At 43.5% G+C, this 27,722-nt stretch overlaps 1 protein-coding gene across 3 annotated transcripts in view; it reads right to left on the bottom strand.

Annotated features, from left to right (window-relative positions):
- grid1b (glutamate receptor, ionotropic, delta 1b) overlaps positions 1-27,722 on the bottom strand; it is a 578,026-nt gene that overhangs the window by 47,920 nt on the left and 502,384 nt on the right. For all 3 annotated transcript variants that reach the window (XM_019362378.2, XM_025910012.1, XM_025910013.1), the window contains exons 7-8: positions 25,975-26,136; positions 23,184-23,303 (exon numbers count right to left, since the gene is read on the bottom strand). In XM_019362378.2, coding sequence (XP_019217923.1) covers positions 23,184-23,303; positions 25,975-26,136 — 282 coding nt within the window. The remainder of the gene's footprint in view (positions 1-23,183; positions 23,304-25,974; positions 26,137-27,722) is intronic.

The raw sequence follows: 27,722 nt of genomic DNA, 5'->3' as shown, positions 1-27,722 counted from the left end.
GATCGTCAGTGACAGTAAGACACAGCAGAGTTGGTGGGACGTCTGCTGCCTGCAGGGCAGAATGGGACATCGCCGTCCCTGTCGCATTATTAAGTGTGTTTGCAGCACAAACTCATGAACAGATTAGGCGGCTGTGGTTGAAATAAGTCCATGACTCATGTTTGGTGGTTCCTTTAATGTCCTACAAATGCAATACTTTAGGCTTTGCAGGCTCTTAAATGGCATTAAATGTTAATGCTACAATGGAAAGTGTGATTTTCTTTTAAAGGCGGTGTCATGTAGCCCGCACGCATTTTATAATCCTTCATTTAACTCTTTTCCTAGTCCCGCTTCGCTTGAGTAAACACATAGCCAACACACAATTATATTTAATGCCTCGCAAATCAAAACTGATATGAAGACATGCACCAGAAGTTTAAAGACAAAGCAGAGTGAGGATGATTTCCCCTGGAAGCTAAACACGCACAGCTGTGGTCTCTGCTGGGATTTGGGTTTGGAGAAAGTGCATCATGTGCCGTAAATCAAAGGGAAGTCGAGTGTGAAAGGGAAGACATGATTGGATAGAAGAGAAGGCGCTACGGCAACGGTTAGAGCGCGTGATGCCACATCCACATCATCAAGGGAGGAGTGGCATGCTGGGAAAACTGAAGGGTCTAGGACTTGAGATGGCAGATGGCTTTATGAGCTGCTGTGTCTCCCTCAATAGTCCAGCTAACTGAGCCAATGGAAGCTAACAGAAAAAAACAAATATTAGTTACATGGTTACAAAAGCTAGATTCAAACTTTCAGACAGGCGCGAGGTCTATGTGAGGATTTAACGCAGCAGTTCATTTAGCGATAGGCTGATGTGAGAGAGCAGGCAAAGCAACACAACCCAAGCATCTCATTACAGCCCTGCTCTAGTTCTGGGACCACCTCACTCCCCGACAGCACTGGTCTCTGTAAACAGGGCACTGCAGCACACCATTGTTCAGGACTGACACAAAGCTGCTGCCAAATGCTAATGTGATAGATGACCTGCAGGACGGAGAACAAGCCTGAGCCACACAGCCCGAAGGAGAAGGATCCTACTTTTTATTCTGAGCTCGAGATCGCTGTGGAAATGTTAACTGCTGCTGGAAGATCAAAAGAGACAAAACACTTTATGCTAATCAGTGCTGTGAAGGAGCTATGTTTGAGTAAGAGGCAACAGTGACGGGAAACCAAACATGAACCACAGCAGCTGTAACAGTGATACAGTCTCGGCTGAAGGGGGGTTGCCAAGTGGTTTGCAGAGGCTGCAGTAACTGTATGGATGCTTACACAGCTAAGATGGCTTAAGTAGCATGACCTACTTAAGGTTTGTCAAAAGGCTATGTAGAAGGCTAACCGGTGAGCCATCAATTAGCTGGCACCCAGGTCAGCTGATCTGCTGGGGTTACTGGCTGAGGACGACTTTACATCCCAGCAGAGCAAATGCTGAAAAATGGTTCTTTTATCTGCTTCTAATTATCGATAGAAAAGAAAATGGTCTTTTTTCTGGCTATCAACACTTTTTACTGCACTTGAACAAAACTAAACTTTGAAGAAATAACGAAGGCAGTTTGTTCTGCACCAAAGAGGCCCAGCTGCACATCACCATGAACAGACCACCTATAATTCCTGACAATTATTAGATTATTAATAGCAGAAATAGATTTTCCAAAATGCCAGACAGTCCCAGGCGAACGGGCTGTCTTTCTAACTGCAGCTCGTTCTGCTGACTTACGGCAGCCACGTTGCTCTGTGCTGTGAGGGGAGCTGGTAATGAGAGCACGAGGACACAACAAAAATATGAGGCGTGCTCCGAGAACGTGCCGAGGGACATCTGGTGTTTCAGAACAGCTTCAGCACAGAGCACAACCATATCTGACGCTTCTTTTTATTCAATTAATTCATATTTATGTCCCCCTGATTTCTTTAAAACACTCTTAAAGTAAACTGATGATTCAAACTAATATCCACAAACCTAGCTGTGCTGCGTGCAGGGACTATATACTGTAAGGATGGACTCAAATATTCATAACAGACCTGATGTTATTTATCTTTCTGTAATGACAATAAAACAAACGAGTTGGTAAAGGTTACATTAAATGTCAACACACACAAATATAGAGCAATGCTGCCGAGCATAAACCTTTTAAGAAAACAGAGTTTACAGTGTTAAACTCACAGCATAGCTCACACTTTGTGCTTTTCTACCATTTGTACATCTGCTAACACTTTGCTACAGACACTTTCCCCCCATCATTCCTCCATATATCTGACAAACACCAACAATCTCAGTCTAAAAGGCCCAAACCTCGGCTTTGGATTCAGGAAGGTGGCGCCACCCACTGCCAAAGAATTAGGCTAATCAGCTAATGCCAAATGGTTTAAGCAGGGATTATACTTTCTGTGGAAACGTACCCAAGCTCACCCTAACCCGGTGACGTACAGTTCGTGATGGATGTGATGCACGTGCCTTGGTGGCCACAGCAGAGTATAAGCTCGTCTTTAGATGCGAAGCTCCACCCATGAATCAAATAAACGGAGAATTTCACTGAGCAAAACTGGAGGTCAGACTTCTGGACGGTCCTTTCGCACCATTAGGCGCACAGCAGATGTATTATTTGTCCAATAATTGCATTAAAACTGCTGTAAAAGGCTCCGGCAACACCAAAGAGGTCTTTTAAGGTTCATCCACTCACTGTATTGCCCACATACACAGCAGTAAAAAAGAGGGGACTTGCATTAAAACTGCTTGATTCTGACCGAGCATGAAGTGATGAACTGGCTGCTTTTCATTCAGCTGCGGTGTCTGCAGCCTTTCATGCCTCCTGCCATGGAATGATTAGGTTGTGAATACACTCGACCTTCATCTAATTCTTCAAAACTCTGAATGTGAACATGTTTCCAAAGGAAACTTCATTACGAGGCTTCATTCTTCTTTTTTTTATATCCCCAGTTGTCAGCGTACTGAACCGACCTCAGCAGTAATTCGGTGATTACATTGACTCTTTGAAGCACTAATGAAAGTATGAATCTTCACCAGGTGCGGCTTTACCACACATTATTTTATTTCCCCCTATTCTGCTCATGATGGCCTTTAAATCCAGATAAATGTGAGCGATGGGGATCTTTGGGAGGTGAAGCTGGGTCTTGGATGGATAATAGACATCTGGGGAAATTAGAGGCCGGGTCAACATTTTCTCTGTCGTTGTGCTACTTGAGCCATCCCTAAGCAGTTTCTCTGCATTGTCCAGGGGTTTCACCACCACAAGGAGGCATATTCTCGGTCTTCAATCATGTTTACCCGGGCGTCCAAGTAACACGCACATGGAGATGAGGCCACAAGCTGCACACTGCCACTGATGGGCCGAATGCTAAATAATGAGAAAAAGGCTCCTGAAAGCTGCGTCATTGTTCTGCAGTGGTTGGATTCTGCTGGCGGGACGATGTTTGGACTCGACTCGGTGACTTTTAGTTAGCTTTTCAGTCTCTTGAGAGGAGGTTTCAATTTAAAACAGACTACCTGATGAAGTGAGGCTTAAATCAAATCCCTGTCAATTCAGGAATCCTCAGAAACACTCCACAGTGTTCACTTCACATCCGCCTTCTGTCTTAACGTCGTGCTCTCCTCCCCGTGGAGGTCAACGTGGCGGATAAATCTCTCCCTCACTCGCAGCGTCGGCGCTCATGCATTATTCCCGTCCTCTCGGCTTCTTTCCTTTTCCTCAAATGTCAGGCCTCTCCCCCCTCCTGTCATCCGAAAGGCTGCACTGGCTGTATTTCTGTAGCTCACTCCCCCGTGGACAGCAGAGTGAAATGCCAGCGTTTGCTACCGTTTCTCACTTCCCCCTCACCCCCCTTTGTCCCCCCCCTCATTTTTTTTATTTTTTTTATTTCCACACCTTCACCTTCACCTCCTCCACATCCCTTTTCTGATTAAAGATTTAAATGGACTTTTATAGGGTGAGATTTACAGCACTGGGCCCATCTTCCCTCGGCTGTCACTGCAGTTATATATGTCCCACAGATCCCCCGTCAGTCACACCGTGTGGGCGGCTACTGTAACGTCTTCTTATTTATGTAATTAAGTGTGGGCTCCTTGTTTGTTTATCTGCAGTAAATCATCTTTCTCCGTCGACCCAGCGGCACTTTGCCGAGCACGTACGGCCAAGATAATAAAGGGAGCCCTGCTTCTTCATTCAAGCCATTAAAAACCGAACGAGCTCTCTGATATCCAGAAAACGTGTCTGCGGTCGTGTTTGTCACTGTTACAGGCTCCCCAGAAAAGCTTATCGGCCGGACTCTTTGTGCTCTGAACTGTACACAGCGATTCAGCAAATATGGACAAAGATGAAGTGATCTCCAGTTAGTGAAGGAGGCCGACTGCTGGTGTGGCTGTGCTGTGTTCACTCTCTGTGCATGCGTTTGTCATCATGGTGAAAATTAGGCACGTGTTGATCCTCTCGGTCTGACACTGACTCAGTATCGGTGTTAACAGACTGATCAATCGGCCTGTTTCATATAATTTTATGTGGATCTGTGCTCATTGCACCACTTTAACACCACGACGCTGGTTTTAAAAGAAAAGGAAGAGAAAAAAAATATATATATATATGTAGGGGGGGGGGTTCCTTGGACTACTCGGTAACAGTAGTTGTGGGCCTTTCAAAGAAGTCCAGAAAGGGGGACCACAGTTTATAAAATTTATTTTTAGACCCACGAACTGTATATCTAATTTTTTCTAAATCCATACAGGACATTATATCTTTTAGCCATTGTGTGTGTGAGGGGGGAGAAGAGTCTTTCCACTTCAGCAATATAGCTCGCCTGGCCAGCAGTAATGAAAAGTTTAATGTTCTGAGTCTGGAGTTGGACAGATTCAAATTCTGGACTGCACCAAACATAGCACAGAGTGGCTCTGGTTCAATTTGATGCTGCAGGACATCAGACATCGTATGGAAAACAGATTTCCAAAAGGTGGACAACGAAGGACAGGACCAGTACATATGAAACAATGTACCAGGAGCACCCCCACACCTTATACAGGCTGGGTCCACCAGACGCTGGTTTTAGACTCGAGGCAGTGACGTCAGCTTCACATCAGCCGGCGTCACATGTTCTGACCAAACATCACTGAACTGAAATTATCATCAATAAACTTCACTGTGAAAGTAAAGCACTTCAATACAAAGCAACTATGATGTTTCACTAATGGGAGACAGTGTGCAGCAATAACCACGCAGCGTGCACACATGAAGATGGAAGGCAAAGGCTGGATGAGGAGATTTTGCTGAAGTAAACAGATTTTCTCCAAGGACAGACAAACACAATAAGGTTAGGTCCACACACACACACACACACACACACACACACACACACACACACACACACACACACACACACACACATGCATGCATGCATGCTGAGCAGGATTTCTATTTCACACTCTTCACAGGAGACTCTCTGATGCATTTTACTGTGATGAAACCGCTTTGATGTTTCTAATCTACACAAAGTTACGCTCTCCGGGGCCTTTTCAAAGAAAACACAGTGATATGAATGGTAATTAGTGCACACGTGTGTGTATTTGCCAGCTTTTGATTTCTACCTTTTTTGTTCATCTAAAGGACGGTTGGTGGGTGGTGGATAATTAGCGCTGCTGCAGGGACTCCGCAGAGCCGCGCTTCATATTCAACCTTCACTGGATTACGAACATTCGGAAAATCCCATTTTCCGGCCTGTGAAGTTGTCTTAGCTGACACTGATGACTTCATCACAGAATACGTTATGTAGCTGATTTAAATAAATAATGGAGGCCATCAGAGAAACAGCTGAAGGTCCCACCGTGACCTCTGGTCCAAAGCAAGAAATCACTCAACAACTGCTAACGACAAACTTTCCCCAATTTAACATTTTTCATCTGCTGAACTTTTTGTCCATTTGTCCAAATTTTTTCTGACCGAGTTCACCAAATAAAGCCAGACATGCAAAATAATAACAGCGCAACCAGTTTTTATTCTCAGGGCATCAAACATGAGTTTCAGTGTCCTTTAGCATTGGCGCCATAATACACACGATTTATGGCAATACTGAGATGACTCAGTATTGCCATAACACTTCCAAACTGTCACATATGGATGCTCGGATCTCTTGGTGTCATATTTAAATGAAAATGGATTTCCAAATGTTACTGTTGTAACACAGCATCATGTAACCCAAACCTTTCCAAAACCCAGCCGAGCAGCTTTTACAGCCAGCGAGAGTAAAGAGGGGAGTACAAACACAACTGATCAGTGATTGGAAAACCAAGCTCCTACATGGAACAATGATGAGCATAGTGACATTCAGGAGACCGAGCAGGGACGGTAACTGGTGTTTAGTTGAGACTGAAGCGACAGAAACGACTGAGGGATTTCACAGATGTGCTGCAGTTCAGAGTTATGCCTAAAACCTTCAGACTGGTAGCTGCACCGAGTGTTTTCTCAGCTGAAAGGGGAGTTTAACAGAATCCAACAGAGCGCTTTGGAGACTGGATCGAACACAGGCGGACTGGTTTTACACCTGAACATTAATTTAACTCCGACCCAGAATCAGGAATCAGGGATGGATGAATGGGGACGATTTTGAATACATCAGTGATGTCGTCAGCCTGATGGCATTACTGACTGAGGGGCCATGGAGCAAGAACAGCTCAATGGGAATTATGCTTTGATGCTAGGAACTGGACCTTTTTTCAGAGATGAGACACCAGATCTTGCCGACTGTAAATGACCCATTTATTTTGTGGGACAATCGAGTTATTAAATGATCCACAAACATGGGACCAGAGCGATGAGCCAGTTCATTTGCCGAGTCATGAACGTTGACAGGATAGGAAAGATGAATTCTTAGTTTCAGGAATCAGCTCGATTCCCGTCCTGAGTGTGATGCCTGGACCGAATTCAAGGACAAAGAGATTTTGGATGCAGCTCTTTGCAAGCGCTGCATACATGTACTGCATTATGTACAGACCTCAAAGAACTCAAAGTTTTGAAAGGTAGTTGAGGGCTTAGAGAAGCTCGGAGCCCGACATGGTGGAGCAGAGGCTTGTTGACAATGAAGTGTAGAGGGTAAATTTGCTGGAGAAAGCTTTGTGATACCAACAGAGCACAATTTTCCTCTCTGTACTGGATAAGGGTCCAGGTCTAGCCTCGATAAACTGTGCTAAAGACGTCAGTAAATGCCAAAGCCAACCCCAAACTCACTGATGGACAAATGTCTGTCCAGGGATGGATCAGATGATTGGAGAACAACTGCTAGGCTAACGTTGAGATCTTTATGTTTACATCAGTCTAATGTTGGAGACACTTTGTTTGTTGTTTGATAGTGCAGTGGGGAAGTGGGAGACCTGGATGACAGAGTGAACTGTGGTGAGGATGTGGAGGCCAGAGGTCCAGGGAGAACAGCCCCCTGAGTGAGAGTCAGAGATCTGAGTCAGGTGCTATTTGTAATCTTGGGGGCTAAAAGGTGAACGTCAATGGCATGAAGAGCTGCCACAAAGGCCTGGAGAGACTGTGGCACTGAACAGGGGAAGAGAACCTCCGCTGAGAAAGTTTAACTAAGAGTACACTGGACCTCGTTCACCTAGCATGTTTCACAGGTGAGGAGTCAGATGACTTCCTGATCGTGGCTGGAGATGACAGCAGCATCAAGCATGTCGCTAGCAGAATCAGACATGGTTTAAAAGGTGAGCGAAGCACAAAAAATGCAGATATCATTTCCCGAAACAGTCGAAAAGCCAAAATGGCAGAAGAGCGCTGAGGTTTAAGGGATACAGAACAGAAGCTGACTGGCTCATAGGAGGCAGGAAGGGCAATAACTACACTAGAGCAATGATGTCAGCATTGAGTTTGACTGTGTGGGAAATCAGAAGTCATGTAAAGAACAGAGCACGACCTCTAAAACACAACCATTAGTTAAAATCAGCAAACAGCAGCATATTTCTCAGAGCGTACAGTCTCACTTTCTTCTTCCTGCCTCTATATAAAACTGAAATCGACCCGTGCAGCTTCAGCTGCCCACAAATAGACGCAATGAGCTCATCCTCTCCGTGTGATGGTTGGTGGTATCAGGAGACTCTGTGGGAGAATTTCTGTTTTTAAGCTCTCGTGCTAAAGATTCGTTGTAGAAGGTGAAAAACAGCACGTAGCTTGAGGATGGCGCTTTGCACGGGTAGAACAAAGATGGCTTTAAACGTCTGCTTGAACAGAAAAGGAAGAAAGGAAGATACATGAAACATTTGTCAAAGGTAAAATAAGCACAAACACACTGCAGTGAAATGATTTGCATGTTTTTTACTTCCTGCTCTGCAGCTGATGCTTAGCTAACACTGCTAGCTGTTCCACATCGTTGCTAACACTGGTAACAGCATGTTTGTATAAGCTCTACATAAACCATGAAACCTTCTGTATGCAGAGGAAAATTGCCTTAAAAGAGGGCGGGGCTAAACAGCATTTACTGGACAGAAGATGTACGGAGGCGCTGCACTGAGGTGCAGTATCAGATAAAATAAATACAGATTCTTTTGAGCTGCAGATCCCACAGCGACACCAGTGCAGTGCAGAATGAAAAATATGGAGCTGGAAGAAAGAATAGGTCCTTTTTTAGAGAATTATAAGTCTGATCTGACATTTTCTCGCTGCTTTCAGAAGCCTTCAATACTCTTACCCTTAATCTTATTCATTTAGTCTAATTTTCAGTACTTTTTTTGCATTTTGCAGGTCATTTCAACCTTTCGCGAACAAAAAAATGTCATTGCTTTCAAAATGGACACATTTAGGCAGCTCGTTGGTCTCGGACTGCAGGATTGAAGCCTTTTGATTTCTGCCTGTATTTCTTTTCATCCTGTTATCACAAATGTGTCCGAGATGAATCAGTGAGTGCTCCGCAGCGAGGCTTAGCATTAGCTTTGTTTGCTCTGAGGATATCTTGATGAAGTAAGACTTTATTTATCACATATAATCTGACAAAAGGCGTTTCTTTGACAAACGTAGATAAAGAGTAACAGAAGCTGGCTAACTGAGGGGATGGGCTTTATACCGGGTCCCATCTGAAATCCAAACATTACATCTGCTTTTCATCATTCTGTTTCATTACAGCTTTTTCCTTTTCAGCCCTTCCATTATCAGCTACCCTAATTTGGTGTCTCTCTATGGGATGTCCAAGATCTCAGTGGTCATTCATCACTGCCCACGCCTTTAATAGAAAAGAGAAAAAGACTCCATCTTAGTGGCTTTGAAAAAATAAAAAATAAAAAGGGAGTGAAATATCTATCTTCTCCTATGTATTATTCATAAAAATTAGGAAGCTTCGAGTTTTCAAAGGCACAAATTGTTGTTAACGACTCCAAATTACCTCAGGGATTAGAAATTAGTACCGTCTGAGGCTCATTTTCGTTCTCCGACATTTCTAATGGATTCATTTCAGGAGGGCCGGTAACAATGCGGTCCCCATTATGGACAAATGGGTGGGTAATTTCTATCCTCCACAAAATAACTGCAAACCTCTTTAGCTTTTCTGTGAGAGAACAGAGGCAGAGAAGAGCAAACAACAACAAAGACACGACACAGAAAACAGGGAAATGATCAACAGGAAAAATGTATATATGATTATGATTCATGCTTGAACACAACAGCATGTATGAAAGGCTGGGTGACACGGACAATGAAATCATATAATGCTGAGGCTCAGTGGGCATAAGTCTTTAAAAACAGCTGCTTTATGCTGTTTGAAAAATTATAGAAACAAACATTTTTCTGGGTAAACTGTTGATTGAAACAATAATACAAAGAAAACAGACGAAACCCCCAAAATCACATGACATCATATCAATAGTTCATCCTATGACCAAGCACTTTGGTGACGGTAGCAATGAAAAACCTCCCGCAGAACCAGGCTCAGGGAGGGGCGGGGCCATCTGCCCCGAATGGTTGGGGTGAGAGAAGGACGACAGGATAAAGACATGCTGTGGAAGAGAGGTGTATAAACACATAGTGACTAAAGAGGAAACACCCAGTGCATCATGGGAATCCCCGGCAGCCTACGTCTATTGCAGCATAACTAAGGGAGGATTCAGGGTCACCTGGTCCAGCCCTAACTATATGCTTTAGCAAAAAGGAAAGTTTGAAGCCTAATCTTGAAAGTAGAGATAGTGTCTGTCTCCTGAATCCAAACTGGAAGCTGGTTCCACAGAAGACTAAAGGCCAGGAGAGAAGCCAGTATAGGAGAAATACGCTCTCTGGATGACAGGATATTTCTAACTTTAGAGATGTTGCACAAATGGAAGAAAGCAGTCTTACATATTTGTTTAATATGTGCATTGAAGGACATGTCCTGGTCAAAAATGACTCCAAGGTTCCTCACAGCGTTACTGGAGGCCAAGGTAATGCCATCCAGAGTAAGAATCTGGTTAGATACCATATTTCTAAGATTTTCAGGGCCGAGTACAATAACCTCAGTTTGATCTGAATTAAGAAGCAGAAAGTTAGCGGCCATCCAGGTCTTTACGTCTTTAAGACATTCCTGCAGTTTAACTCATTGGTGTGTGTTACCTGGCTTCATGGACAGAAGGTGTCATCAGCATAGCAGTGTAAATGTAATGACACTGCCTAAGGGAAGCATGTATAATGTAAACAGAACTGGACTCTCCATTTATGTGAACAAATTGGAGTTTGAAACAAACTGGAGTCTTTATGAACTACACCTCACAGAGCCCGCTTTCATTCCCGGCTCATCAATTAATGACGAAGCTGCTGGCGTGGCACATTTATGCACACGGTTTCTTTTAGTGGGGGAGCTGAATGCACAGTGCAAACATGCAAGCATGTTTCTTCTGAGTTTCAGTTTCTATAATTTTTAGTCTATACATGGTTGGGGCAAGTCATTGTCACTGATCTCCTTAATACTAAAACATTTTATTTTGCAGCAAGGCAAAATGGTCTTTTTTTAGTATAAAATAAGTAGTTTTGATGTTCATCACTTAGAGAGAATATTCTTTGTTGCCTGATTGTCACAGCTTAAAAGAACGAGTAAATAAAAAACAAACTTTACTCGGGTTAGAATAAGGGTTAGGGTGGTCACGGATGACCTCTCAGACTCAGAGTTCACTTCGAGTCAAAGTGACCGGCACCTCTGGTTCTCTGTTAGTTCATTAATTAATGGCGTCTGGTGGCGTTGGGTCGTCAGAGGGGGATAACTTTAAAATGATGCAATGCATTAATTTAAACTGAAATGAAACTGCATCAAACGACATAAACGATATCGTTCAGCAGCACTAGTCTGCACGTGACAGTAAGAAACTGAACCAATTAACAGAATAGTCCTTAATGCTCCTCGTTTTGCTCCACGACCCCGTAGAACTCCGGGCAGGGCCCCTGACGGTCCTCACGCCCTATTTTGATAACCACTGCAGCTAAATCGGGCCCCTATTAGAAGCTGAAGAGGTTATCTGTCTGCTGTAGTCATCCCAGCGGCTGTCCAGTGTCTGATTAAAAACTGCGACTCGCAGACACTCCCTCCGAGGATTGTGGGCGAGAGCATAATGTCTTCTGACACACGTTCAGTCGCCGCTGCCCATCGAAGACGACGGAAAGAACACCAGCTTTTTTTTCTCCCCCCGTCTTTCATGGGAGGGCGATTTACCGGCAACAAATTGCTGGGAAGACACATCAAAAGTCAATGAGATGAGAAAAGTGAGGACGGATAGATGGGATAACACGCGGGGGAGGTCTGGAGAAGCCGAGTGCTGTGGCACAAGTTTGAGGGGAAAGAGGGAAATAACATTTCAATCTCTATCAGTCCTGATCTGGAGGAGGGAGAGGGGAGTGGTGCGTTTCATCTGCGGGGAAAATTTGCTTTGAGAAATGGCCCTGAGAGAGAGAGAGGAGAGGCATGGACAGCAGAGAAAGATGGAGATGGAGATTGGGATAACACCAACACTGTGGGGGGAAAATGAATTGAGTGCGAGTCGCTCTTATCGCACCTCCAGCCAGAAAAAAACATCTACCTGCACGTTGGAAACTCCGGAAAACTTTCCTGTGTGTGATCAGCCTCATCTTTATCCCCCCAAACACATTTAGACTGCCTAAAGAAACGAGATGTGAGATAAACAGCGCCGTCCTCTGTCTGCGCTTCTGGCTCGGTTAAATCCTCCCGAATCGGACGGATCAGAGAAACGGGCGGGACGCGATTACTGATGAGAGATTGGGGAGGGACGGTCTCAATTTCAGGTGGTAATTAATTTTGTTTGCAAAGCAGATGTCAGCTTCGTTCTGCTCTGACGCAAAAATAGGAACAACACCAACCGCCGGCACCAGCAGCCTCGCTGTTTACCAGCCAGTAAGACGGTGATGTGCCGAAAAGGGAATTCTGATGTTTCTATGTGTAAACAGACTGTAGTGAGCAGGATTTATGAAGCACATTTATCCTACAGTATCATCAATCCAGTCCTTTTTGGTCCCTGTTTATAGAACTGCCATGTTATATTTGTTTCAGTATCTGCCGCCCTCTAAATTTCTCTTGAAAAACACATTTTTAATGTTTTAATGACACTTTTTGCTTTTTAAAGCATAAATACAGGTACAAAAGTTTAAGATCACTTGAAAACTGGCAAAAGAAAAATCACATTTTGCATGGTTGGATCTTAACAAGGTTCCAAGTGGAGCTGCATCATGCAACAAGAAGAAATGGGAGTGAGACAAAACATTTTTTGAGCATGCAGTTTATTGAAAACAACACTTAAACTGAAACAGGCTGTTTTACAGCTGATCAAAGGTTTAGGACCACGTGCCTTTAAAAGGCCAAATCTGTGCATAAATGTGGATTCATTGTCACTTTCTATCAGGTGGTCACATTGTCATCACGTTCTGATGGCAAAGGCAAAAAAATGTTCCCTTTTTGAACGTGGTCAGGTTGCAGGGTCGCAGCACTGCTGAGGTGGGACGCAGTGAGACAGTCATTTGGAATTTCTTAAATGATCCTGAGGGTTATGGAACAAAAAAGTCAAGTGGAAGACCCCAAAAAATTCACCAGCACTGAGCCGAAGGATCCAACTGGCTTTCCGTCAAGACACTGGACGACACTGGACCCAAATTAAGGCTGTTACTGGTGTCGACTGCAGCCCCGTAACCGTCAGATGTCATCTGAGACTGAAGGGCTTCAAAAAGAAAACACGTCTTTAAAGGCCTCGTCTCTTTTGGACCGTCGTGCGTGTTCCCCTGATCTAAATCCAACTGAGAACCTTTGGGGATGGATTTGTGTTTGGTGTGATGTAGCTTCTCCTGAAAATCTCAATCTGAATCTGTTTTAAACACAAACGGCTAAACTCTGACATTTTTCTTATGCTTCAGTCACAGCAGGGAAAACAGACGATAGGAATGAGTCAGTATGTTGCCGCTCTGTGACTGAATGGGGTCAAGCTGACAATTACATACAATTTGTTTGCTGTTAACTTGAATAAATCAGCAGCAATAATAAATCTGTTGCTTTCTACAAAAACAGAAATTCAAAATAACATTCAGAAACTAAATACTAAAGTATGTAAAAGCTGACGTATTAGCTGCAGAACGGTGATTTATCTACAAAATGACATGAAAGAGGTTGCTGTCCTAGTTTTACTGTAGTGTGTCCGAGCCTGACTGGAGCAGTTGGGGGACATTTCTCTTTTTAGGCAATTTTTAGACAATTTTCAATAAAACAGCTCGAGATGATAGATGAAATCCAATTTTTAGGTTTTCCCACAGATTTATATTGGTACATCACAGGACCATGAGCCACTTTACATCATCTAAAATTTCAGGCACCACCAACCGCTTCTCGTAAACACATGGAAGTTGCTGTTGTGGTTTAAAAGGACAGTTAATTGTCTCCTAATGTTGTTTAATGCATGTCACTAGACACCGGCCACATATGTAGGACACAAAGGTAGAGAAGTCATAGATATTGAAATGCTATTGGAGCAAATTTTAATTCATTTCTGCAGCTTCAGACTCAAGATATGACCAATCAGAGTGTTTCAGACAGAAGGTGGTAAAGACGTGTGGCAGTGGCATACAGCATGAAAAACTGTTTGCTTTTTTTCTCTGAAAATTGAAGAGCGTAAACAAAACTAAACCGTGGCTTATGAAACAGCACGATGTGGACACACAGGCTACGTCCACACGTACACGGGTATTTTTGAAAACGCATATTTTTCTATGCGTTTGGGGCTTTCGTCCACACGTTTTGGAGCACTGAAAACAGAGATTTTTAAAAACTCCTGCCAGGGTGGAGATTTTTGAAAACTCTTTTTGTGTTTAGGTGTGGACGAGTAAAACTGCAGTTTTTACACACTTACATATGGACACGCAGTTACTGTCCCTCCATTTAGAAAGACAAAGGCGTTAGAGTGAACACCAACTAAAATACTGTCTTTAGTTATTAACATTTGAAATGATGAAGGCACTTAACAATGGCACAAAGTAACACAAAATTATTGTGGATGGGATTTAAAAAAAAAAAGAAAGAAATGGAAAATCTCTGTTTTTAAAAGTACCGTGTATGTGTGGACGTAGCCTTATAGAGTAGCTACAGCACACACCTGGGAGGTCAGCATAAACACATAGGTTGTAAACATTTACACACTTTATGTGTGGAGGCTCTACATATCCATTTTAGATATATGCTGATGAATATTGTACATACTATAAGTATATGAAGGTACACAATAGATCCCACATGTATGACACCGTCTCTCATCCCATTCTTCTTAGCAGATTAGCTTCTACTGGTCTCTCTCATACTCCATTAGCCTGGTTTAAATCATACCTGTCTGACCGCACTCAGTTCATTCAGTTAAAATCCTTCACTTCTCAGCCTTCTCCTCTCTCTACTGGGGTGCCCCAGGGATCTGTCCTCGGGCCCCTCATTTTCATCATTTACCTTCTTCCACTCGGACACATTTTTCGTAAATATAACATTCAGTTCCACTGCTATGCCGATGAAACCCAGCTTTACCTCTCTACCAAACCCGATTCTACTCTTCCTCCACCCTCCCTCACCCTCTGCTTAGCTGAACTCAATTCCTGGTTCTCCTCCAACTTCCTTAAACTCAACAGCAATAAATCAGAACTTCTCCTGGTCGGCACCAAACGATTACTATCCAGAATTAACGATTTCTCTCTCACTATCAATAACTCGTTGGTTCCTATGTCTCCCTCTGTGAAAAGCTTGGGTGTCATTCTCGATAGCACATTATCCTTTAATTCACATATCAATAATGTCACACGTGCAGCATATTTTCAACTCCGTAACATCAATCGCCTCCACCCTTTCCTCACTCCTCATGCCACTGCCATTCTCGTCCATAATCTTGTCATCTCTCGGATTGATTACTGTAATTCATTATTATTTGGTCTCACACAAAAATCTATTAACAAGCTCCAACGTGTCCAGAACTCTGCTGCCCGTATTATTACTAGGACTTCTTCTACCCACCACATCTCCCCAATCCTGAAGCAGCTTCACTGGCTCCCGGTTAAATTTCGCATCCATTTTAAAATAATCCTTTATACATTTAAGGCTATTCATTCTCTCTCTCCACCCTCTCTGATTTAGTACAGATGAACCTCCCATCCCGGTGCCTCAGATCTTCATCTTCTCTTTCTCTCTCTGTTCCTTCCGCTCGTCTGATTACAATGGGGGGCGGGGCTTTTAGTTGCTCTGCCCCTCGACTTTGGAATTCCTCACCCCCTGACCTCAGAAATATTAGTTCATTCCCTCTTTTTAAGTCCACTCTCAAAACTCATCTGTTTAAAATTGCTTATGTCTAAACCTCTGTAACTTTTATCTGTTATTCTTATTTCTGTGTATATTTGCAGTTTTTGTGTTTTTATTCATTGTGCAGTGTCCTTGGGTGCTTTGAAAGGCGCTATTTTTAAATAAAATGTATTATTATTAATATTAATATGACCCAGTGAGAGGGTTACAAAGCAGGGGGCTTCATTATATGTTAAGTGTTTACCCCGTATATTAGAGATAGATTTCTCTTCTTGTTTGGGTGGGGGGGGGTATTGATACGTATTGGTGTGTGTGTGTGTGTGTGTGTCAGAGAGAGAGAAGCTCCGGGCTTGTTTTCTCCTAATGGCCATTATGCAACACAGGGGGACTCATAACTCAGAAGGAGAAGCCAGGTGATTAAATCTTCATTACTGCAGCAGCAACTGCTTTCACAGAGTGTGTGTGTGTGTCTGCAAGCTGCTAAATCATCTAAATTGTTATGTGTGCTTGTAAAAGCGGGGATAAATAAGAGTGTTCGTACGTGTGCACGTTTCCTGCGTTTTGCTGCTTTTTTTCATTCACATTTATTTGATGCAACGTGGAGTAAAAAAATGAAAAATGTGGGTGTTTCGTGTTTCAGCACAAATCAAAAGCTGATTTGAAGTGAGACTCCCCGGAGCGATTTCCCACTCAGTCAGAGATCTTTCATTTAAAGTGAAAATGGGGAAAAAAATCACCTCCCTCCATCTGTAAACTTATTTTCAGGATAAATTAAATATTAAAACCACAGAGTCGTCTTTAATAGATCAAAAGTGTGTGACTGTTTGTGTTACTGAACACGATGGATGGGATTCGACCCCTGTTCATTCACATCAGTCCTCATGTCTTCTCATTTTTCATCATCATCATCATCTCCAGTCGTCTCCATCGTCCAATGATCAGGCAGCTTTAACCCTCGTTTTCCTTCCTTGTGTTTTATTTTCATGTCCTTTCCCATCCTTTCTGTCATTTTCTTTGTCGTCCTCATTCTTCCTGCATGCTTCCTTCCCTGCTGTCCACTGTTTTACCTTTCCCTCTCCTCCTTTTTCATTCCTTTAATCTTTCCTTTCCTTGATTCATTTCTCGCTTTTTCTTTTCTTCCATTTTTCCTTTCCTTCTTATTCTTTCATTTTATTTCATTTCCTTCTTCATTTCTGTTTTCTTGCCTTTTCTATTTTTCTTTTTACTTTCCTTTTCCAATTTCCTCATTCTTTCGTTCCTTGTTTATGTTCCCTTTTCTTTCTTGCTTCTTTTCTTTCTCTTCTCATTTCCTTTCCTTCTTTCTTTCACTGTCTTTTTCTTTCATTTTTGCTTCTTTCCTGCTCTCTTTTCTTTTTCCCTTTGTGCTTTTTACTCCTTGTTTTTTAATCTATTTGTTCTTTAGGTTCCTTTTTCCTGTCCTTTCTATTTTTTCCTCTTCCCTAGTCTTTCCTTTCTTTTTGCATTTCCTTTTTCTTTTTATTTATTTTTTAATTTTCAATTTCCCTTTCCATGCCTCAAACTCTTCTATTATATTTTCCTTTTTCTTTCCCTCCTCCATTCATTATTTCCTTTTCCCTTTGCTCTCCCTTTTTCTTTAATCCTTCTTTCCTTTCACAGTTTTTCCCTTCCTTGTCTCCTTGTCTCCTTGTCCTTTCAGTGTTACATAATAAAGTTGAAGCTCTTGAAGCTTCTTCAGGGCAGCGCTGATGTCCTGGTGCATTTCTACATACATTACTGTGTTATCGAGCCTACAGTCAGACATAAATTGCTACGATCGTGTAACACTGTGTATAACCACACACTACATGCTGTTCTATCAGTGAATGTGTGCATTGTGCAGGTGAGAGATGACTTCAGTTACTCAGGGAGCTAATCAGGCTTTCATCATGTGAGACATCGGCAGCGCGCTGCTGCGGAGGTCAGGGTGATGCAGTGATGTCACGCATGTGGTTTCATTATATCTCCTGCTCCTCTGTGCTGATTAATCTACTGTAAGACAGCACCAACGTGTATTTACAGGTTTGGAATTAAAACCTCATCCATCCTGTTAAATACTAAGTGGTTTGATGGCGGTGGAGGAGTGCTCGCTGTTGTGAAAGGGGCTGCCGTTAATCGAGGTTACGGTAACATGGTTAACAACTTTTTCACTGATTGGAAAAATTAATGAAGTGAGCGGCGTTTGCACGCGCTCGCTGTCGTGCCAACGACGGCTGCCTTCTTTCACAAAGGATGGCGCAGCATTGCACAGATGACTGTGAAACCATGAAACTGAAATATGCGGCGATGCTGCTGTCGACAAACCGTTTTCACTCTTTCTCAAAGTGACCGTTGGGTCGAGGGTCGACAGGAAGTCAGAATGTTCCATTAGGCATAAAAACACTGCACACGGAGGGCAGCGGCCATGTTTCCCACTGTGCAGCATCACAACCATTAACATCTGGGAACTGAGGCGAGCAGCTGGATTTCTGGGAATGTTGTCCCGTTCCCGTTCTTGGGTCTTCTTTGTCATATTCATTTTGTTGGCCAGTTCAGCACCGGACTCTTCTAATATGAAGCCGTGCTGTTGGATTAGACGCAGTCTGTGGTTCAGCATCATCCTGCTGAAATATGAAGGCCTTCCTACTGGATGGAGCACACGCTGCTCTAAAACCTGCACAAACGGTTCAGCATTGACGGAGCCTGTCCAGATGTGTAGGCTGTCAGATCCACAGGCACTGATGCTAATGCTAAACGAGCCGTCCCTGGATCATGTGTACGACTTCTTCTCTGCATCATGCAGCCCGGTGCAGAGTTCCTGAGCTTGTGCACTCATTTCATCACACAATCACGTCAGTTTTTACTGCAGCGCTGCCTGAAGGCTTCAACATCACGGACATCCAGCACTGATTATCAGTCTTTTCTCTTCTGATGACGTTATGAACTATGTTGAGGGACATTATTCTGAAATTGTTCCATAATCAGTTTGTAGTTTTTGGTTTTAGTCTTTATTTCTGTTAAACTCTGCCTCTCCCCGATGCTCTTTTTTTACCCACTCATGTTGCTGACCTGCTGTCAGTTAACCTGATTAGTCTGAAAATCTTCCTCCAGCTGTTTCTTTTTAGTGCTGCCTACTTTTTCCATCCTGTTTTATGGAGACGTGTTGCTGCAAATCAAAAGCAAGTCAGCCATCTTTTTCTTAAAGCATGCGTTCAGTTTACATATCTGATATTTTTGGTGTTCTATTGTGAGTAAAATTGAGGAAATGATTGCGTTCTGTTTGTGTTTTGTTTTTAACATTTTACCCAGCGTCACAAGTTTTTTGGAACCGGGTTGTTTAACACTGATTGGTGTACACATATCCAGGCACACGCAGTACAGACATGAAGCCAGCGTCCTGACAGAAGGGAAAAAGTCAACATGAAATAAAAAAACCTGCCGTCTGCCGCCGTAACAAGATAAGGACAAAGTGCAGCACAAACATGAAAACATACAGACTGTGCATGAAATGAGCGAGCAGATTACTTTTCTGGCATTTACTCAGCCGGCCCAGAGAGACCCGTGAAACTCAGGGGGGGGTGTACAGCTGTCCGTAGCCTTCATGGACACAGACGAGGGAACCACATCAGAAACAGTGAACGTTAGAAATGAAAATCTCTCTGATGATGTTTGGAAGCTTTAGAATGTGTAAAAATGTGATTTATAACAAGAAGTAAAGAAAAAATCAGATCATGACGGATTGATTTAGCTCAGCTTGAATGTTGGATGTTGATGCACCAAAGAGCAGGTAAACTAAGTTTTTCCTCAATAAACACATTTCTGCGGCGTCCTAAACGATGGATCGGGGATGAGTCACTCCGCTGAGTTTGTAATGCTGTTCGACTCGATCGTCTCAGGGTTAGGGCGTCGGTATCACCCCGGCAAAGACTCCAGTTCAGCCAATGGACAGTTTGGAAAATATGAGGGCCATCAGTTTTGGACTGTTCATTCATGCTACACTCGTGACTTTAAGTAACAAGTTACTAACCGAAACCTTCTGATGATTACAGCCGAGCCTGGTCAGAGAGCTACCAGATCTATTTCTGCACATTTATTTCTTACAGTTAAACACAAAGTTTCCTGCACACAAGCCTTTCATTTACAGTTGAAGTCTACAGTTTCATTGCACATGTACAATAAATATGAATAAAGGGCTATTCCATTCTAATTTACTCAAGCAGCATTTTTTTGTCCTGCAGATGAAATTATGCACTTCTTTTTTTTGTTCTGAGATATTTCAGGGATCAAACATGTAATTAAACTTCTTTAGAATAGTTTACACCCGGTTTCACCAAGTCAAACTTGGTGAAACCGGGTCTAAGCCTCGATCACTCGGACCGCCTGGCAACGCTCTGGTTGCCATGGAAAAAGGTGTGTTCTTTAACCAGGTGGCAAATGGTTGCAGACTGCTGCTCGATGAAATCGGTCACAAAGAGGCGATCGCTGCGGTCGCCTGTAGTTTACCTCGAAGATGCCAACGAGACTGAAAACACTGATCAAACTAAACCAGAAACAGTTCCCCTTCAAAGTAAAAGTTCTGCCTTGGCAAGTTCTGTCCTGTAATGAAGAGGTTTCAAAGGGTTCCACTTTTACTTGGGAGGTGAACTCTTTCTGTTTCCAGTCTGCAAGTCTGATGTTTTACATTGAAAATATGGCAAACTAGCAAAGCAGTAACACTCAGTGATTGGCTGGCTCGGGCTGCCTGGACCTTCCTCTTTCCCGATCTCCACCTCTGCGCTGCTCGTTTCAGCACACAGCATAATGACAGCTGCTGAGACGGCGTCACAAAATCAGAAAGTTTCTGTGCCGTGTCTGTGGATATTCATATTTTCTTAATTCATTGGTGCAGATGTGTGCTCTAATGATAAATATCACATTTTGATAAATGTAAAATACTTTGCTGTGGGTTCATAAAGCAACGAGCGCTCCATCATTAAACTATGCAGTCGTGCGTTTCAGGCAAAGAGACATATGTTTCCTGGTTGACGGGTGTTGATTGGCTCTTTGAGGAAGGGGCGGGACCACAGATTTCAATCGAACATACTTTGAGTGTTTCTTCTTTGTTATATCTCCGACTGCTTTAACTTCCTGCTTTGGTTTTCCTTGAATTACAAACATCTCCAACAAAGTGGATTTTAAAGGGCAGCGCTCCAGTTTAAGTCTAAATATAATTTTAACCAAATACATCAGACAGGAGCCGGTTTATGTTTGACTGTCAGTTTTAATTTTTCACATTTTTAGACCCTTTTCTGCAGATGATAGGTGCCTCTGTACAGGAGCTATACAGAGACACGAATCAGGCCGATGATTCACGGCAGTCGCTAAAGTCAAACGCGGTTTTCTCGTTAGAGTTCAAACTGCTCTTTCTCCGCTTTCGCTTGCTGTTTTTTCCATCCTATAAAGAGATGATTGTGTTTTTCCTGCCAGCTCAGCAGCAGCAGATGAAGTCAGCTGACATTCATATCTGTGTCATTACAGAGAGCGCCGTTATCAGACACCGATCGTGTAGCAGCAACATTAACAGCAGGCCAGAGGACATCCTGCAGCACTGTACGTGATTCTGAAAATAACCCAGAGTGGGCTGTAATGATCTATAGCGCTTATAACGTGAGTCGCTGGATACTAATACATGTGCCTGTTATGGGCTTTTTGCACTTTTGCTACTAAGTTTATGTTGTCTGCTGCACAAACCTGCATCCTGACAAACATGTCACTACAAAAACTGAACAGATTTAAGAAAGATTTCCTTCCTGGAGGCTTATGTAGCGATCAGGTGTAGCATTACCCTGAAGGTGTGCTGTGGTATCTGCACCAACATGTTAGCAGCATGTCCTCTAAGCTGTGAGGTGGGCCTCCAAGGATCGGACTCGTTTGAGCTACAGAAGCTTGCCTGTTGTATCAGACCACACGGAACAGCCTTCCAACTCTACGTGCATCAATGAGCCTGCAATGACCCCTGCAGCCCAGAAACACCCTACAAGAGCTGCAGTTCTGGAGACGCGCTGACCCAGTCGTGCCTGTCTGACGGTGTAATAACTAGCGACCAGCTATATGTGGAGTTTGCATGTTACCCCCTAATCTTGCGCATGATCAGCAACACTGAAAAACACGCCAGCGTGACTCAGGACCAAAGACTGTATATAAAAGGTGGACATCACCACGATGCAACACTCGTGACAGTAGTCGCATTGATTCCTGTTTGTTGGGTTAAAATTCCTTCTTTCTTCAAAGATCAATGTGTGCCAGGTTAATGCGTTCCACCTGAAGAGTCTCACAGATGAAAACAGAATAAATTAAAATTAAATGAAAGAAATAAATAGTGTTCATTTACAGTCATACAGCCGTTAGTTGCTCTTCTATTGAATATCAGTTCAACCAACTAGGAGTAAAAAAAACACCAATGGTTAGTTTTCACCATCCTGGGTAAAGCGAAGCAGCGCCTCAGTTTCCAAACCTGATGGGGGATCCAGGTGTGTTTTCTTTCCATTACATCAGCAGTTGTTTACTCTTCTCCAAAATAAAACTTCAGCACAGAAGCTGCACATCCAGCCCCAGCAGGGCCCAGGTGCAAAAACACAGTCTGAGCATTTAATGTCGTAGGAATCCCCACGTTTAATGAAGCAGAGCCTTCGTGAGGATATTAGAAACACAGACCTGGCTGGGAGGGGTAGGCACCAACCACAGCACTCCACTACGGCCAACACGATGACCGATGACGCTGAACTCCACCAACAGCAACAACAACAGTTCGCTGCGCTCCTCTGTGCACCACAGGCTAACGCCGCTCTGAACAAACACGCCGCAGCGACGACGCTGGACGAGTTTATGGCGTGGATGTTTGTCTGAAGCCGTTTCCACAAGTTTAACCCCAGAAACAGGTGTGTGTGTGCATGTTTAGACATCTTTGTGAGGACAGAAAATTAGCATACCACTATACTTGTGGGGACAAAGTGCGGTTTTAGTCCCAGGGTTACAGTTGGGTTGTGGTTGGGTTTAGGCTCAGGGTTAAGCATTAATTTTTGATGGGTTAGGGTTAGAGCACCCAGTGAAACCATTATGTCAATGACATGTCCTCACTAAGGTATGAAAACCAGTGTGTGTGTGTCAGACAGGGTGGATTATCTGGTTCCCCAAAAACACACGTGACACAAACACATGAAGAATTGTGACGTGGAAAACGGCCTGATTGTGTTTTCCGCTTTACTGAACACAGCGACGTGCTGGAAGATAATCAAAAATCAAATATTTTAGCTTTATTTTTTCCTCCCCGAAGAGGAAAACGTCTTCCGAGATCCGACACACAGTCGGGCGATGTCGACTGCTCATCTGTTAAAGTGTGAACTCACCCTCTTGATGTCCTTGCCGAAGGTCTCGCTGAAGCTCGAGCCGAGGATCTCAAACTGGACGTGGGAGTTGGAGCCGTTGTCCTTAAAGTCCATCGTACCTGTCAGACCTGTGATATTTCCCTGAAGAGGAGGGTGGCAGACAGAGAGGAGAGAGACGGGGATTTAGAAGTCACGCAGGATGATCTGTGCTCGCCGTCTGACAGAATCAGGCTTTTCCCAGAACCTTTAGATGCCCCAGTTTCTTCTTTTATTACTTTATGACAATCTTTAACTCGAGCTGCTACCGTCTTTGACTCTTTCTGTTGGCGTCTCAAGCTTGACCTGCAGTGAGTTTTTGAATAAAAGCCAATCTGAAGCAGACATTATATTAAGTATGATTATATTTGGTTTGTAATCCACAACAGCTCGTGTTCAAACGAGACACAAGCTGAGAATGACAACTTCCTGTGCTATTGATGGATTTATGCTTCAGAAATCTGGCAATTGACCCGAACAATGACGCAGGCAGCAACCGTGCTTTTATATACCAATGGCAACCAGTTGAGTCCTTTTTATCAAAGACACATGGTTCAGATGAGTTGAATTTCTCAGTGAGAGATTAACAATCATAGCGTCAACATAAGGACTCATAAATGTCGGCAAATTCTTGGAGGGACTTTGGACACTGGGAATGTACAAAGAAGTGGAAAACTTGAGGGACAAATATGTTTCCCCCCTGAAAATCTAACGAGGAACCAGGAGGGACAAAGTCGGAGAACTTTATTTGTTTCTCTCACTAAACAGGATGTAGAACATGCGGTCATTTCCACCAGCACGAGCATCAATCCCACCAACCACGACAGCTATGCTGCTGTGTTGCAGGAGCTCCAAAGACCTCCGTCAGAAGTCTGAATCCGGCCTCAGGCCTCTTTTGTACTGGGACTCCCAACTCTTCAGCCATGATCACCCCCAAAAAAGGGCAGAGAAGTGAACATAACCCTAACCACCGTCCCAGCAATCAGGCGGATGTTAACAGGTTAAAGGGGCAAGAAAAACGGACGCAGGTGACCTGCTGCTACCCTTCCTGCATCTTTAATACCGACACCGAAAATGTCACGAATACACTGAATGCCAGAAATCCCAGGGTGCAGTGGGAGCCAATAAATATGGACCTAAATATTTAATGACCATCTTTATCAGTTCCTTTATCAGTTCTGGCTGCTCTGCAGAATGATGAGGCGCCATATAGAATATCATCAGAGTGTGACTGAATGAGTTCATGACTGCTGTGCCGCTGCCACGAAAGGCCACGGATGAAATGTCACTTCATGACTTCCATCAGTTCATGTTGGATGTAAAGCATGACTGAAGACGGTCATCACAGCAGGCCGGCAAACTAAATGTTCCTCTGTCAGCAGCAAAGGTCGCGGTCGTCGTCACCTGGAGGAAATTAATGTTTGAAAATGTTTGGCTCTCTCAAAAATGTGTCCGAGTAAAAGCATTCAATACACACACACACCTGTCAGAGGAAGGAAGCACGACGGTTTTCACGTCTTCGGATACGCGGAACATAAAAAGTTCTCGGCTTCTGCTATTTTTCACTCAGCGAATGTCGTCCTGTCTTTAAGTTATCGTCCATTTCATCAGCAAAGTAGCCCAGACTCGTCTGGGGGTAATGATCAACTCTGAGGTGAGATGCAGCAAAAGTGCGTCCATAACAATCAAACTGACAAATGACTGCCTGGTGCACGAAACAGAAGCTTTGAGGTTGGACGGGGAATGTCAGAAAGACGGAAAAACAGCAGGAAATTAAGGGGCGTGTGTGAGATGGAACAAGACTTCAGATTTCTCCTGAATAAATGTTTCCATCTCTAATCAGTCGGAATAATTGCTGTGGCAGTTTGAGGATTGTACAACTCACACATTCAGATTCATTAAACTTGATATATCCCACAACAGTCAGTGCAGTTTCCTTTTTTTAACTTCCAATAACGTGAATCGTTAAATGCAGCAACCTTGACCTCTGATCGATGCCGATCCAGTGCAGAGGCTGGACGGTTGGTCATGTCAGGAGTCCCAGCCTCGTCACCTCGGAGATGTGGCTATTCCTCCTCCTCATTGGAGGAACTGCTGTTTTTGGCAGTTTTATGGTATGAAATGAGAATTTTAAGCTACTGCGTGCTCTGTCTGGCTTGTCCGCATATAAAGATAACGTCCACGTTAGATTTGCAGTCGTACATCACTGCAGGAGGAATAATCCTTTGGTGGAACTCTGGATATTTCTGTCAATATCATTCAAAAACATGATGCATTATGACTTTTCTACAGGAATCCCGGGCAACGCTAATGAGCTCGGCGGTCGTTACTCTGATGCGTGTCAGAAAAGCAGACTTGTGTTTTTTAATAAAACACAACCACGCGTGCTCGGAGGGACTCATCAGCGCAGCCAAAGAGCATCTTTCTCCAATTAGACTGTGAGAACTGACTCCAGGTTGCTGCGTGCAATTTAGCTGCATCTTTGATGTGTGATTGATTTTCTGTAAACAAAGGAGCTGTTTATTCTTTTATTTTGAAAGTCTTACAAATCAAATGCTCGCCTCGACTTTCTTTAAATAAATAATAGTTATGAGAAACCAAATTGAATAAGAGGCTGAACAGACGCTAAACTAAAACTTCTTATTTGCACAGTTTTTTTAATAAAAAAATGGCGAGTACTCGATTCGGAGTTAAATTCTTCCATCGTAATGAGTTTTATATCAGGGTTAAACCAGTGGGCATGTTTCGGTCTCCTCTTACTCTGAATGTGTTTTACCTTCTGGATGGTCTCCAGCATGGACCAGCCTCCGTTCCAGGGCTTGGTGGACTTCTTGATGCAGTTTAGGCTGGCCATGCTGTGCCACTTCCTGTCCTCCAGCTTCCTGTAGAAGGCGTTGGCAAGCATCAGCACGCTGTCGTACAGGTACAGGTTGGACACCTGAAGGCGAGACACAGGCAGGATGAATACACGTGATCGTTTGTCTTTTGAACAGTTTTTCGTGTCCGACCTCGTTCACTGTTACATTACATCTGTCGAATGTGACGCAAGAAACACACGTAAAAGAAGAACGTAACATCACATCTGCAGGGCGATAAAGAACAAGAAGTCAAAAGAATGTAGATGTTAATATTAACTGTATGTGTGACAAAGATCTACATTCCTGATTTCCATAATTTTCACTCTGGATCGCAAGAATGAAACCGTAGGTTTGTGTAACTGAACCCTCAAACACGTGTGACGTGATTGGTGGAAGGAAGAGAAAATTTATGAACATCTGCAACAAATATCCACGGTGTGACACTGAGCACATGTGTGACACAGCTGGATGCTGCACTAACGCTGCCACCAGCAAGGCTGACACACACACGTCAAAGCAGGGAGCAGAGACCAAATACAGGGCGACAAAATGAGCATGGCTCTGCCCACATGAGCAGAGGTGAGTGGCGTACAGCTGCCTGAGGCCCCGACACACACGCACACACACACACACACACACACACGCACACACACACATGCACACACACACACTTTTATCATGAAGTGACAAAACCAGCTGAGAATAAATTTACGTGACAGAGGACAACCTGCAGGTTTGTTTTGAAATTTGTGTTCAGAAGTAAATCGAAGCTCCAACATGTCTTCACTCTACTGCTCTCTTATTCTTCTTTTATTCTACTCTCTAATGTAAAATTAGCATTATTTTAACTTTCATGATCAGCTGCATGATCTTCTTCTGGTCAGGTGAACCATCATGTGAACATTTCATCCCTCTGTGATGGGAAAGAACATTAAATTTTATGGATCAGACAATAAATGAATCAATGAATAAAGCTGTTGTTACATTTTATGGCTTCTATCTCTTGCATGTTTTTAGAGAGTGTTACATTTATGAGAAAGCTTCACATTTCATAAGCACTCTCACATCATCTGTGACAGCTGAACTCTGTTACATGAAGCCTGCAGCACGTTTCCATGTGTCACTGAATCACACATCAGTGTCACAGCACACACCTGCAGCCACCTGCTGTGAGGCTCATGTGCTTATTTGTTGGCTTTCTTCCCAAATGTGTAGCACCTACGTTCAGCTGCGCTTTCCTCAGTCGCTCTCTGATCCTCAGAGTTGTTCCTGTTACACTTTATTCAAGTCTGCACGTGTAGTTTGTGCCCAGAGGTCACAGAAGGCGGGCATGGACGTCCACCTGGAGCCTGATGATTAACTGTACATCACTCAGATCTGTCCTTGGTTTACTTCTCTGCCTGCTGTGTGCTGAGCCCAGTTTGCCCAGTGAAAACTTTTACTTCACTTTCTATTACAGCTTGACTCCCACTTATATTCACTGCACTGACCTGATCCCGATGGGATTCTTTGAAAACATACACAGCTAAAAACACACCATCCTTCCTGTGCTGCACCAAAGAACATTTAACCCTCTCTTACACAAAATAGTGAGACACCTCCCTCTGAGTGAACGCACAGCGAAGCCGGCAGAAGTCAAGAAGAAGGAAGTCACAGCAGAGGAGGG

Source organism: Oreochromis niloticus, linkage group LG8, assembly GCF_001858045.2.
Source record: "Oreochromis niloticus isolate F11D_XX linkage group LG8, O_niloticus_UMD_NMBU, whole genome shotgun sequence".
Taxonomy (NCBI): domain Eukaryota; kingdom Metazoa; phylum Chordata; class Actinopteri; order Cichliformes; family Cichlidae; genus Oreochromis; species Oreochromis niloticus.
This window is presented reverse-complemented; position numbering and strand designations above follow the sequence as displayed.